Source organism: Trichogramma pretiosum, unplaced genomic scaffold, assembly GCF_000599845.2.
Source record: "Trichogramma pretiosum strain Unisexual culture from Peru unplaced genomic scaffold, Tpre_2.0 scaffold69, whole genome shotgun sequence".
In the NCBI taxonomy this organism is placed as follows: Eukaryota; Metazoa; Arthropoda; class Insecta; order Hymenoptera; family Trichogrammatidae; genus Trichogramma; species Trichogramma pretiosum.
Window position 1 is genome coordinate 264,435 of NW_019641608.1, and position 14,719 is coordinate 279,153.

The 14,719-nt window shown below is 34.1% G+C and overlaps 3 protein-coding genes across 8 annotated transcripts; 1 reads left to right on the forward strand and 2 right to left on the reverse strand.

The window, feature by feature from the left end:
- Nucleotides 1-1,686: 1,686 nt before the first annotated feature.
- Nucleotides 1,687-7,838, reverse strand: LOC106648519 (E3 ubiquitin-protein ligase Su(dx)). Of its 4 annotated transcripts, none has more exons than XM_014365451.2 (12): nt 6,970-7,838; nt 5,778-5,928; nt 5,087-5,521; nt 4,589-4,994; nt 4,279-4,510; nt 3,793-4,097; nt 3,471-3,713; nt 3,239-3,398; nt 2,894-3,168; nt 2,599-2,824; nt 2,424-2,520; nt 1,687-2,337 (listed from the first exon to the last, which is right to left on the reverse strand). In XM_014365451.2, exons 2-12 carry the CDS (start codon nt 5,878-5,880, stop codon nt 2,165-2,167), a joined length of 2,655 nt encoding a protein of 884 aa, XP_014220937.1. In that variant the 5' UTR covers nt 5,881-5,928; nt 6,970-7,838; the 3' UTR covers nt 1,687-2,164. The 4 variants fall into 4 exon arrangements, with proteins under 4 accessions (XP_014220937.1, XP_014220938.1, XP_014220940.1 ...); XM_014365452.2 differs by lacking the exon at nt 6,970-7,838 and adding an exon at nt 6,526-6,826; XM_014365454.2 differs by lacking the exon at nt 6,970-7,838 and adding an exon at nt 6,466-6,523.
- A 477-nt stretch (nt 7,839-8,315) lies between these two features.
- Nucleotides 8,316-11,622, forward strand: LOC106648534 (cytochrome P450 4C1). Of its 2 annotated transcripts, none has more exons than XM_014365477.2 (12): nt 8,316-9,089; nt 9,189-9,295; nt 9,352-9,460; nt 9,721-9,906; nt 9,987-10,056; nt 10,125-10,251; nt 10,405-10,450; nt 10,524-10,639; nt 10,708-10,776; nt 10,843-11,020; nt 11,088-11,267; nt 11,330-11,622. In XM_014365477.2, the coding sequence occupies exons 1-12, from the start codon at nt 8,924-8,926 to the stop codon at nt 11,497-11,499; spliced, it is 1,524 nt and encodes a 507-aa protein (XP_014220963.1). In that variant the 5' UTR covers nt 8,316-8,923; the 3' UTR covers nt 11,500-11,622. The 2 variants fall into 2 exon arrangements, with proteins under 2 accessions (XP_014220963.1, XP_014220964.1); XM_014365478.2 differs by having other exon boundaries at nt 9,370-9,460.
- A 64-nt stretch (nt 11,623-11,686) lies between these two features.
- LOC106648545 (glutathione synthetase-like) lies at nt 11,687-14,605 on the reverse strand. 2 transcript variants are annotated; one of them, XM_014365497.2, is made up of 11 exons: nt 14,141-14,605; nt 13,712-14,010; nt 13,444-13,627; nt 13,293-13,368; nt 13,087-13,220; nt 12,984-13,026; nt 12,672-12,910; nt 12,454-12,607; nt 12,281-12,388; nt 11,930-12,201; nt 11,687-11,828 (listed from the first exon to the last, which is right to left on the reverse strand). In XM_014365497.2, exons 2-11 carry the CDS (start codon nt 13,809-13,811, stop codon nt 11,702-11,704), a joined length of 1,437 nt encoding a protein of 478 aa, XP_014220983.1. In that variant the 5' UTR covers nt 13,812-14,010; nt 14,141-14,605; the 3' UTR covers nt 11,687-11,701. The 2 variants fall into 2 exon arrangements, with proteins under 2 accessions (XP_014220983.1, XP_023314252.1); XM_023458484.1 differs by lacking the exon at nt 14,141-14,605 and having other exon boundaries at nt 13,712-14,117.
- Between the last annotated feature and the right edge of the window lie 114 nt (nt 14,606-14,719).

The window sequence follows — 14,719 nt, forward strand, 5'->3', positions numbered from 1 at the left end:
TCTGTTTTTTAATTACATTGTATCCCTTATAATTGAAATATATGTACAATTGACGTAAAATCTACACACATTTGATACTGTCATACTTCATTATGCAGTGAAAAATAATGACATTAATTTTTTTAACACTGGCAATTACTTTTTTTGATATAAGGTGATATCAAGTATTTCTATTAAAATATCTATAGAAAATTAATAATTTTAGACATTTCAACAACTTGGCATTTTATTAGAAACCAATTCCTATACAAAAAATTTTTCGAATAACTTTGAATACTTTATTATTTATGTTAGTGAAGATATTGCAAAAATCGACAGATGCTTTTATTGGAGTAATCTTAATTTGTCATTATTTTATTAAAAACGTAAAATTGACTTGACTTCTAATAAAATTTTTAAATTAAATTTTATACACCTTCAAAATTCGTACTTTACCAAGCAATATTTATTGATTTTTTTTTCTTTTATCTGATCGTTTGTATCTTGAACGATTCAAGTGATAAATTATATTAAACACTTGTATTCTTTAAATAAATAATTTCATCATAAATCTAATTTATATTTTCATAAAACTTCGAGTATTTACATACTTTGTACGATTCATTTGTACAAATACTCTATGTACAGCTGATCATGTTTAGCACGCATCAATTATGGTACAGATAAATTATTATTTAACAGGTTAAATTATTTGAAAGTTTTTTTCGTAAAACCTCTAACTCTTAAGTAGCAATCTAACACGGACAACAAAGTTACTCTAGTTTTTTTAACATTAAATGTACAGAAACTACCATTAGTTGACAATTGGGTCAAAAATAATAAAGTATTGTACTATTGAATCCATAATTAAATACAAAAGAATTAGTTGGGTAAGTGTTGTAGATTCACCAGCAACTTTCAGAGTTGTTATACGTAACATGACAGAGTAGATGTTTAATTTTTTACTGTAAGCAATTCGCGAAAAACGCTAATTCCTATTCATTCTTTAACTTTGGTTCAAAAAATTCTTAGTGAAATTTTAGTAGATAAATTAGTTAATTTAAAATATTTCACTTAAGGTGCAAAGCTAATAATTACAATTTTTCATAGTAAAATAGTATAGGACTCATATTTCCATCTAAAAATAATAATTAACACACATAATACATACATCTGAATCTAGCGATATTTAATGAATTGAATCATGCTCGATACAGTATTTTTTAAATGTTAAATTAACATTAATATGGTTAAAAATCACGCTCAATAGTTTTAGAAAAATATATTCTTTATAAAAATTTATGTTTTACTTTTTTTCTGAATTGATAGACTCTTTTAAGAAAGATTTTCCTACACTTTCAATTAAATTTAAATATTATTAAAAGAAATGTAAAATTAGTTTTTTGATTTTTTGAAACCCATAGAAACCAAAAATTTAAAAATAAATATTTTCATAAATTTTTTTAATATACATTTTTTTTGTCTCGAACTAATAAGGGTATAGAAAAATTTTAAGTAAAAAATTTCAAATACTTTATATAATTAAATAAATCATAAAAAAACATTAAAGAATTTATCAACTGGAGATGTAAAAATATTTCACAAAAGTACCAATTGATTCTTGTAACTTTTTTACAAATAAAATTCCGCACTTTAGCGGTAACAAAATTAATTATTTTTCAATTAATTACAATTGAGATTATTGAAGTTAATTTAAATATTTTTAATTTTTGATACACTATGTATTTACATTACATCATTAAAAATTCAAAAATTTGCGTTTCGCTAACAGAAAACAATTAAGCGATCGCCCTTCAGTCTCATTACCGAAAAACATAAAGATTGAAAATCTTTAGAATTCTAATTTTTATTTGAAAGGAATGTTTGGTTTTTATCATCTCAGAATGAAGTCCGTGAAAGATTGTTTTACTAACTCAGATCTCATTCAAAACATCAAGTATATTCACACCAGACAGAAATTTTTTCGATCCATTTAGGACCATTAATTTTTGTAATCATCACGGCTCAAAATAATTTTATTATAATTATGTGGCACGGTATAAATTTGATGTGTTAGTTGTGGTGGAATTTAAAAATCATTGTCAATAAAAATATTAATGCTAAAAACTAATATACTTAGGATCGTCAGGAAAATTAGCGTAATTTTTTGAATGAGACTTAAAGTTCATTCCTGTCCAAAACCTTCAGTTTCTTCTATTGCGTAATTGAGCTTCTCAACCATTTGATCATAACTTTTGTAAGGAGGAAGATCGAGTCGGTTGAAGCATGTGTGGGAACGTGGTAACCATGTCTCTTTGCCAACTTTTTCAATACAAAATCTTTGTGGACCGTTGCTTCCTACATAGTTTTTTGAAAATTATGAATTTATGAATTGTACATGAACAAATCATTAAATAAACGTAATTTCTCAAAAAATACAATACCCATTAGCTCGGCAAATCCCCCAACTGGTACTCTACATGTTCCTGTAACAAACTGTAACAATCTAGCTCTCTTTTCATTATCGGCTGTCCGGACAAACTACAAATAATAAGAATACATGTAGGTTTGAAAATAATCATTAATAATAATTCACTTTTTTTAAAAATTGAACATTACCTGCCAAAACCACACAACTTGTTTGCTATTACGCGTATAATGTCTGTAAATAGTATTTCTCTGCCAGTCATCGACGTCGATCTCTTGCATTCCACACAGCATTAGTTCCAGCTCTCGCTCGTCAAAATATTTCAACCATTCAAGCGGTACAACCGAGTTGAAACCATCTAAAAATGCTTTTGTTTGTTCTTCGATACCTCGGGTCATACGCCATTCAGTCATTAATCTAAATTAATTTTTTATATTTTAAATTTTTTCTTCAATATTGAAAAAGATAAATTTAATCGTGTAATACCTTATATATTCTTCTTTATTGTCTTCTACAACTTTAATTTTATCACCGTTTTCTTTTAATTCATGGTGTATTACTTGACCAAGAATTTCAAAATCAACACCATAATACAGTTCAAGACCGCATTCATCAATATTATTTTCTTTTATCCATACAAGTGATTTATAAAATTCAGGGTCAATGGACTCAATATCTTTCATAATTAATTTTTTATTAAGCATGCGCTTGTAAAATGGCATAGTAAAACCACTGTAGATAAATCGACCATGATAGAGTGCCTAGAAAATGAAAATGGTAAATTTTAAATGATTCTATGAGAGTATAAAAAATATTATATATTTGACTTACCATTGCTATAAACCTTCCTATGAACTTGAAATAGTTCAAATGATCTGGATTTACATACGACGCGGGATTTATTTGTAAACTATAATTACTTTTGTTGGCATACTCGAAAAGACAATACATTGGATTTAAAACCTCATGGCTCAAAAGGAAGAACCACTCTCTGTAAAAAATGCAAAGTTGTATTTTTCATATGGACGCAATAAGATGTTTAAACAGTCGAATTATGTTATACCTTGAAACTCCACCATAATCTAATCCTTCTTCTCCTTTAAAAATTATGTACAATCTTCGCCTCAAAGCAAACGCTTCAGCGTTCATAATTTGATTATAAGAATCTTCAAATAAAGTTTGTCTAGTTACACTTATTTTGATGTGATTGGGGAATGCGTTGGTTTGACATAAAAAGCGGAATTGTGAGAGCTTCCATCGAAACGACCTCTCATATGCTCGTGGAACTCTGCATATTCCTTTTGGGCTATTGTCAAAATTGATTAGCAAACGATTAATAAAATAACATTTATTATAAAGATATTATAAATTTTGCTGCATTATACCCTTTTGGTGCACCAGGTCGAGGATCTTGAAATGTAGTAGTTCTATTGTTATGGTCAACAAAATAACGTACTCCATCTTCAGTCATTCGTATTTCCCAACCATCGGGTAACGGACCTTCATCCATTGTCTCTTGACCTTGTGTTCGCGGGTCTTCCCATTGCGTTGTCCTATTTTTATGATTAACATAGTAAGGTCGTCCTTCAGGTTGCATGCGTCTTTCCCAACCCGCAGGCAAAGGACCCAGGCCATCATCTTCTTCAACGGCTGTGGATGTTGACGGTCCAGCAGCCATTGCTTGATGAGCCTAGAAATTTTTAATGAAATCATTTTCAGTACAGGTATACTTCTAACAATACATCAAAATGTTATCGCGATGAATGTGAAATTGATTAATATATCTTCAATTCTTCAGTTTAAGTTATTATCAATCTTAGTAATAGAAATTAATAAATTAAGAAAAATGAAAGATCAACATTTTTACGAACCTGAGGATACAAGAATCTTTGGTTCCCTTGTTGCACAACATATTGGCGTTCTCCTTGCCATTGTTGAAAATGTTGTAATCGTTCAGTGTTAGGTCGTTGCCATGTTGTGCTTCTAGTGTTGTGATCTACGTAATAAATGCGACCCCGCATATCTCGACGCATTTCCCAACCTGGAGGTAGTGGTTGTGGTCGTTCCCATGAAGTACTACGCGTATTATGATCAACATAGTACCTATTTTTATGTAAAGAAAAGACTAATGTAAATAAAAGTTTTCAAACTTCATTGATAAATTAAAACGGAAATACAAACCGTCTTCCGTATACATCGAATCTCATTTCCCAACCAGCGGGTAAAGGCTCATCTTGAGGCAAGTTTTCAGCCTGACTTGGCATACTTGATGAACAGGGTTGTGGAGCAGCAGCATTTCTTGGTAATGGTGAACAACTTGCTTCAGGTGTTATGTTATTAATAATTGCATTACTATGATTGGTGGAATTGTTTGTCATAAATGGAGTATATAAAGCCACAGCTCGACTACTACTCGGTTCATTATCACTGGGTCCACTGCAATCTTGCAAATTATTTAAAGAGTTTAGGCGCATTAATTGGGGAGGTTGAGGTAGTGCGGAAGGTAATTCTGAACTTGTTGATCTAACGCGAGCACGCATTCCACCATTAAATATACTATGATTACTGGCAGAATCAGATATTGCTCCTGTTGAAATTGATTAAAAAAACAACATTTTAGATTTTAAAAGAAAGGTTTTTTACAGCAGTACAAAAAGATATAAGCAAATAAACACTAACCTGAATGTCTTGGCCCATTACTTGGTGGAGGAGCTATTGGCAATGGAGGTGGTACATTACTCATATCAAGTCTCATTCTATCAAATAATGTTATTAAATCGCCTACTTTAGTAGGACAATAATCATGATGTTTTCCTGTGACCAAATCCAATGTAAGTTCTAAACCTTCCAATTTTCCATTATAATGTACCAATAAGTCGTAAAGAGAAATTCTTTTTTCTCCAATTAGAGCATCTTTTCGAAACGAGCTATGGTCTAATAGACGAAAGTGAAGTTGAGAATATGGTGTGACCAGAACTGTAAATTCTTCATTCCACTTAGGTTGCAAAGTTGATTTTGCTACTTCTGTTTTCCGAGGACTTTTATCATCAACGGAAAATTCAATGTATGGATTTGGTTTTAAAAAAGTAGAACTTCTTAGACTTGCTGATTCAACTATATGAAAATATAATGATTAAATCACATTAATAAGGTTCAATTGAAAATAATTTATTAACATTTTTTATTCAATATTATTATGTGAACAATTATAGCTTTTAATTTTTCAATTGCCATGAATTCTGAGATAATTTCAACAAATTCAACTATATAGCGAGCATTTATAAGTTGTTATGAAGAGTTCATTCGAATAAACTAATTAATTGTTCAACTTGACTAAAATAAAATGCAATTAGATTACTTGGATACGTACTGGTAATACTCAGCTGATGAAATCCTGAGACATTTGAGTTGTCCTCTGTACAACTAGACATGGTAGATTCTTGCAAATTTGAACACAACGTTTGCACACTCATATCATGTTTAAAGTTTGTTTGTTTAACTATCACTTAGTCTGATGCAACCTGCACGAAAGAAAAAAAGAAAGATGAAGTTTAACAGAGATACAAATATATCTGAATATGCATTATCACATCCTTGGGCGAACGCGTTCGTTAGCCAAATGTCAGATATTAGCACAGAGTCTAATCAAACGGGAAAGTAATGGTGACTCATGGCCCAGAAACAATTAAAATATTATCGAAGTTTTTACCGCATGACAATAAGCGCTCGATGCAAATTTACGTATTAAGTACGTGCACAGTAGGAGCGAGAACGCAAAGTACGTATGTGTGTATTGTTAGACTAACATAAGTTGACGCATAACGTAAGCAATGCAAATAGTGACTTGGGAGTCTTTTTTCCGTACGAAATAAAAATATTTTCGATATTTTATGATAAATAACGTGTGCCCAATTTTTGTTTAAAACATTATTCAACTATACAGAATGCAACGAAACGCAGTGAAAGCGGCCCATTTGAAGTTTTTTTTCTGTCTTGCGTATACACCGGATATTCAAGTGTCGTTTAATTTGATAAGATACAAGCGATATAATGCGTACGTATATTCGCGACATGTTTTGCCGTCTCGCCTACTTATAAGTGAGAATGTGTATACATACACGCCTGTTAGCATGTATATAAATGCTCGTGTATATGTCGTAAAACGTAAAGTGTTGATTCTGCAATGTCGTCAAAGTATTATATCGGAGCTCTCTTCTTTCAATTTTGTTTCCGAATATGTTTTATCATAGCTCGACTCCTATCTCTCTCTCTCTCTCTTACTCTCTTGCTTCAATTCGACGCTCGTGTATGTGCGTATACGCGATGAGTCTACTTGGAAGCACTAATTAGATATACGACTATATGATTCACAAATAAACAGGCTACTCTATATAAGTAAGCGTTAAGCTCGACTCGCGTTAAAAGTCTCATAACCGTTATAGCTCCCAGAGAGGTGTGTATTATATATAAATTTGACCGAATTCAACATAGTGTTCAGGTACGCGTATAGCCCGAGAGACATCGAAATGAGCTATAGGAAATAAACAAGACACACAACAAACCTGCGCTCGACGGAGCAAACAACAATCGTATGGACGAACGATCGGAGTAATCATCGTGCATCACTACTGCGATTGCACGCGCACGTCGCACAGGATCAGCACTACTGGACATTCGACGTCCTTGGCGAAAAGTTTATAATCATCGACATGACGACACTCTAGCTTCTATACTTATACATTGACATTGGGCACGCTGCTGCTAGCTAGCTACGTAGTGCTGCTGCTCGTTAAGTTTGACGCAGGTTAGAGAGCTTCCCCGTAGTCTTAAAAGGGAGACGAGAGCAGCAGCTGCCGTGAGTTTCGCCACAGCCAAGTAAAACTGCTGCTTACTGCTGGCCTACGAGTACGATATAACTATTGTACTATTGTGAGCTGCTGCTGCTGCTGCCACTGCTGGTACACAACGCATATAGAAGTAGGATGGCATATATCAGCAGGGGACTTGACCGCGCGATCATCCACGGACGATTATGATACACTGCACCGTATAGCTCGCCGTATTAATTTCGCCTTGTCAATGTATCATTACAGGACAGCACTGCAGCGATGCCACAAAATCCGTCGAATTATTAGAATATATTATCACGATGTCGATGTGACAAGTTGCAGCGCAATGTCGCGCACTGCTCTATTCACTATGTATGCTATATATACGTTATGTTATGCACGTATACGCAACTGCACATTTGCCGTACAACACGGACTGCAGTGCAGCTCGGACGAGCGAGACAAGTCGTGGTACGTGAGGCTCTCTCTATATGGATGCTCTTGCCCATGCACTATACACAGCGCGTGTCTACAGATATATAGCACACGCGAATATATATACGTATAGGCAGGCGCGCGCGTATACTCGTGCCAAAAGACAGGCGCAAAGTAAAGGTGCGCGCGAGTATACAATGCACTACATATATAGGTATTAGCACACACTCGATCGCGCCCGACGCGACTAATATTTTTGCATTGCATGTATGTAGACGCGTGTCCCCTGCAGTCTATAATGCACATGCACTTGCACCGCTGCAGCTGTGCACTATTGCAGCCTAGTCCACTCGCCGAGCGCGCTCCAGCTACGACATTGTACATATATATATAGTTATGTAAGTCGCTCCCGAGGAGAAAATAGCGCTCGACCGTAATCGGCAATTCGACGAGTTTCCTTACCCTCTTCGCTCTTGTAATTAATCCTAATTCTGTACTGGACTGAGAGCGAAAATAAACATTTGATGGCAATCGCGGATGTTTTCTCGCTCGGCGGATGACGTTTCTGAGTACTTGCGCGGGGGATCGGTTGCCGATCACACTCGAGCGTCTTCCGCTGCAGCCGATCACCGGCGCTTATTACAGCATTTTTAAATTTCTCATCGTTTCTTTTCTTATTTTCAAACGTTTGATCCGTCGATTCAAAAATGAGGACACGAGAAACGCTTGAAAACATCGATTCTTCGCTTTTTACACCCTGAATTACACAGATTCAATTTCAAACAATTTTAACCAGATTTTTTAACATTTTGGTAGTTAGTTAGTTACCGATCGAGGAAGACATTTTTCATAATTGTGCAAAAATCATCCAATTTTTCGCTCAGCGTCGAATCGGCTAGGTTTATATGTCATGTAAAACTCACACTAAATTAAGCCGTGAAAAAAAATCATTATTGCGTTTTGTCCGTAAAAATGTAAGTTTCCATGACAAGGAAAAGTGTACAATTGCCCGCGATATGTACATTATAAAGCGTCCTTCGTCCTTGATCGTACGTGAGGTGGATCGGTGAACTTGGTCAAATTCGCTTATTATTCCCGAGATGTTGGTCGATCGGTAAGCGCACGATCATAGCTGCGAGTCTCAGTATTACTCGATTACGCGCGATGGTATGATCATCGCAATCGCAAACCGATCGTTGCGAACAACGCGCGGCACGGAAAATTGTTTATCCAAGTCGAGTTTTGTGCAAAGATGTGGCTTTTCTTGGCTACGATTATTGTTCTGGCTTGTGCAGCCTTATACCTGGTGATATTTTACTTCTGGAAACTCGGCAAGATTCGCAAACTTGTCAAGTGTCCCGGGCCTCCCTCGATGCCGTTCATCGGAAGCGCTCACTATTTCATGGGCAGTACCGAAGGTAAATTATCTCGAAAACTAAATAACTATTTTTCACTCGAGCTTCATCGATTTTCATTGATTTTTTTTCTCCCGGTCGACGCTGTGCTCGATTGCCCAGACATCTTGAACGAGTTTCGCAAGTGGATGAACATGTATCCGTCGCCCTTTCACGCTTGGCTCGGTACTCGACTATTCTACGTGGTGTACGAGCCTCAACAGTTAAAGGTCAGTCAAATGATTCGCTTACTTGAAAGTAACTTTCCGCAAAATTTTCGTAGCAGCGATTGAAATTTCCACAGACGATCCTCGCCAGTTCCAAAGCAATCGAAAAGGAGGACCTGTACAAATTCGCCAGGCCTTGGATGGGCACGGGCTTATTCACCGCACCAGGTATATAGTATATAATTTGACCATAAGCGACTTTTGGCACGCCACACGATAATATAGAAATGCGCGTATATAATTTCGCGTTGTGCCCGCGCGCATACACGAGCTCTGAATACAAGTCGTTTTATTTGCCTTGTTTGGCGCACGAGCCAATAACAGGCTGAACGATACGTGAGCAGCATCGCTGCGCCGCTCGACCACCGATTCTTTATACTTTATTGGATTTTTCGCACGCGCAAATCGATCGATTCCGTGTGTTGCAGCGAGCAAGTGGCGATTGCATCGCAAATTAATCATGCCGACGTTCAATCCGCGGATTCTCGAAGGTTTCGTCGAGATATTCGCCAAGCAAGCCAACGTCCTGGTGAAGGAGCTGCGAGTCGAACTGGACGCCGGCGAATTCGACATATTTCAATACGTTTCGCTGTGCACCCTCGACATCATCTGCGGTACACACACACACACGTGTTACTTGCGGCTTGAAATTACTAATTTGCGTCTTTTAAAGCTATTTTCTCGATCTTTATAGAGACTGCCATGGGCGTGCCGTCGAGTGTCCAAGTCCAACGCAAATCGCTCTACGTAGACGCGGCAAAACGGTAAAATGTGACAAAAATATGCATTTCAATGACCCTTGACCTTTTAATGAATTTTACTTCCATTGCAGACTCTTTGAAATAATGTTTTCGCGTATGCTGAAAATATGGATGCACCCGGACATCGTGTTCAATTTAACGAGAGACGGAAGAAACTGGCGCGAAGGTATTCGATTCGTTCACGATTTGACCGATCAAGTAAGTCTAGCTCGAGGATCTAAAGCTAACAAACATTTTTATCGAAACGCTTTTACTTCATTTTGGAAGTTCGATCAAACAGAGTGTTATTCAAATAATTTTTCGATTTCGCCCAAATATCGTTAACCAACGGTTTATGTTGCGTTGTTTTAGGTGATAAAAAAGAAAAAGTTGGCTTTGATGTCATCGAACAAAACTCGTGAGTTAGAAAAGTAGATTATTTTTCGTGTGCACTCAATACCATGCTAATCGTTCAATTTGAATTATAAAAGCTCAAGACGGAGAGTTCAAAAAAGCATTTTTAGATCAATTGATGGAGCTGACTAATGAGGGTAAAAAATTTACCGACGAAGAGTTGAGGGAAGAAGTTGATACGATGATGATAGCTGTAAGTAAACAACTGAAACACATCCAGTAAAAAAAATTTCATATTCAAGTTCATTACAGATGTTTTAGGGCAATGACACAACGGCATTAGTAAATACTTACGTACTCTTCATGTTAGCTTTATTTCCCGATGTTCAAGTAAGACGACAATGTTTTAATTTTATTGATCATCGAGATAATTAATACTATTTGTTGAACGTTTAGGAGAAAGTTTACCAAGAACAATTCGAAATATATGGCGATAGCGATCCCAGTGATGTGCCTGTGCGACACGAGGATTTGAATCGTATGGATTACTTGGAACGCGTTATCAAGGAGACGCTGAGACTTTTTCCGATAGCGCCAATAGTCGTTCGAAAAATTACCGACGATTTGAACATTGGTTGGCAAACGCTGATTTTCTTCTTTTGTCCGATGCGAAGATTATTAATTAAGATACTTTAAATTAGGTGAACACACCTTGGTGAAAGGAAGCTCGGTAGTTTTGGCTTTTTTAAAAACTCACTGGAGCGAGGAGTACTGGCCAGATCCAATGAGATTCGATCCCGATCGATTTTTACCCGAGGAATGTTTAAAGAGACACCCTTATACGTTTTTGCCTTTCAGTGGTGGACAACGAAATTGCATAGGTAGGACTTTTCGTTAAATACTTCTCCAATGCTATAGTTTTATTTGCTATCGTCTTTTTCAGGAAGAAAATACGCTATGATGGCTATGAAAGTTTTATTGGCAATGATCGTGAGAAAGTACGTTTTGATAAAAGATCAAGTAATTTTACTGGAAGACATAAGATTGAAAATTGACTTGATGTTGAAACCCGTAAAGCCAATTACTTTGAGAATAGAAAAAAGGCATGCATAATGATTAAACGAACTTGAAATTAATTCAACTAATTTTATATATTTCTGAAGAATAAAAAATGTTACATAAAATATTGTTTTATTATCCATAACATAATATATCATAAGCAACTTTAATGTTTTTATTAATATGTCAAGAGACTAAAAATAAAATATAAAATATATTTGATTTGTAATTTGTATAAGTAACAAAAATAAAGCAATTAATCAACAAGGTATGGATTATCAAGCGCTCCCGCACCACTAACAATGCCACCTTCATCTGCATCTGCAGGTTTTGTACGAAGTATGTGTCCAACTTCAGTATTGTAAAATATTTGATTCTCATTGCTGAAACATAATATTTGATTAAAAATGTTGTCAACGCGAGATAATTGAATTTTCAATTCTGAAAGTTAACTTTCACTCTGTTAAAAAAAATCTCATCTCACCCCATAATAACACCATAAATACCAAGTTCTGAAATAAAATTTTGCATTTTCACTTCTTCATTGGCCTTGATTAAATAATTTTTTTGTAGAGGAGGAAAAATTCTCTCCATTAATATCCAGGCTGATCTTTCTTTGGAAGTTTTCATACTATCCAATTGCAGTTTTATTTCTTCATTATAAACATTATTACCACCACCTTCTCTTTGTGGTTTTAAAACATATTTTTTTGGATTCTTCAGAGCCATAGCAGTTGCTTTGTCACCCTGTTCATTCTAAAAATAAACACATTTTATAAAATAATTTGTACTATTGTACTTTTAATTTTTATAAGATTAACATTTCAACACTTACCAAGTCTAATGAATAAATACCCATAAATACATCTCTAATTTCATCTACTTCTTTGGGATCTGTAATAAATTTTTCCAGAATTCCTGGAACAGCTAGTTGTTGTTGCACCTACTCAATAAATATTAAAAATTATTTTTTCTTTATTCTAAAATCCTATAATTTAACTTCTTTACCTTCTTTGTACCAGCTAATTGATAATGTATTGATGGACATTTAATAGAAAGTGAACGTTCTATTAGCAGCCTCACAGACCATTCTTTTTCTGAAGTATAAGCTTCAATTTGATAGGCAGTTCGATAATATACGACTGCTACTTCCATATTGTTCCTGTAAATATGATCAAACGTTACAATATTCTTGTGTAAAAACAAGTTAATTTTCCAATACTTACACAAGTAATTCTTTATTAGGTCCAATTCGAGCAGTTTCAATTAAATCCTTCAAAGTTTTTCTGATCACAACTATACTTGGATTTAAGGCGTGTACACAAAATTCTATCACTCTTTGATCATATATATTATATACAATATCTTCAACAACAATCATAATCACAGACTCTTTTGTATTATAAAGTTTCCATGCCTCTACTAAACCCATTGCAAATCCTTCAGCTGAATTATTATTTGGAATCTACAAATTTAATCAAATTCAATTTTAATCATAAATTATTCACTACTGAATAGCAAAAAACATAATCACTTACATTTGCTACTTTATCCATATGACCTAATTCTTTCAGAGCAAATCTATAAAACATTTTAGACAATTAAAATTATAATTAAAATTTTTTTAGTATTTTAAATTACCTCTGATACTCAGTTATAGGAACACTCAGACCAGCAAAACTAGAAGAAATCATATTTGTTTCAACTTGTTTTATTTTATGACCATCAGTACTGTGCATCATATAGTCTGCTCTAAGTAATCCTAAGCTAATAGACTAAAAATTCAGAATCATGTCATATTAATTTTAAACATTCCATTTTAAAACATTTCCAGTCATTTTACATACTTGCGTAAATCCTTCGGAATGGACTTTTTCATAAATATCAAAGAGTTTTGAAGTAAAAAAATCTACTTCGATGGTACTGTAAAAAATAAATAACATGTTTAATTAAAAATTTTTTATATAGGCTTAAATCAATAACATATAAAATTATTACTTTTTTAAGGTACTTTGTAGAAATTCATAGTCGTGAGCCACTTTATGCATGAGAGCATTAATAGATGTTTGTATTTGTTTTGCTTTATTAAATTCTTTTTTGGGGTACTTTGATGGCAATAATAGAAAAGGAGCTATCTGCACATGATCTTCGCTAAAATCCTTTTTAGATTTCATAATAACTCCTGAAAGAAGAAGGCAAGTTTTAAAAAACTATTCTGTTTCATCATAGAAAGATTATCAATAAATAATATGATTAACAACTATACCATGCAAGAAATTCCAATCCTTGGCTTTCGATGCGAATGCTTTCAAGTCAACTTCTGGTAGATTAATATCCACACAAGGTTCACTCAATGATAAATCCATTATGAGAACAAATAAATTTTAAATTTTAAAAATACAATTTATAATCAAATGATAATATTTTTTCCAATATAACCCCAATAGTTAATACACTTAAAGACGGCTCTCAATCATAAGCATTGGTATCTAATTAAGCTTTAGCGTTTCAAGAGCGTTTTATAAAACTTTGATTATCTCTCGGTGACACGATAGGTATCTAAGTCTAAAGTATACAAACACGTGACTGACAACTGCATATGGGTTCTACATATGTTGCATTGTCAAAAGTAACCTGTCGCTGACAAGCGTGCGAATTTTAAGAGCGGCATACATTAGCAAGTCAACAGACGAACATAAGCGTTGAAAGTCGCACGAAAAGCTTTTTTTTCGTGAAAAAACGAGCTGTTAACTGAGAACGATGGACTTGTACAGATGGTTTGATAAGAATAGATATTATCAAAACTCGTTTGATAATATCTATTCATTGATTTTAGGAAGCCATAGTGGCATTGCTTATTTAGTTTTTACTTGAAATCATTGTATTTTGAAAATCGTAGTTTCAAATTATTTTTTTGTGTAAACACATCTTGAAGCGGAAAAGTATCGAATAAAATACCCTTCAATTTCATCAAGTACTGCATCGAATCGAATATTTATTGTACCAATATTGCATAATTAATTAGGAAAAAGGTAAAATGCAACAAGTTCTGTAAACATTTCAACTATTGATCAATATTTATCGAGTAATTAAATATAAAATATTTTTGTGAATTTTCATTACGAATCTTTTGCGGTAAAACATTGATAAATATCCTGACAATAAAAATTATGGAAAAACTGTTTCAATAATTGCTCAGAAAAACTTATTCATCGCATTACGCATACAGTATACAGTTGTTAAAAAAAAGCAAGTTCAATCTAATTTACGAAAT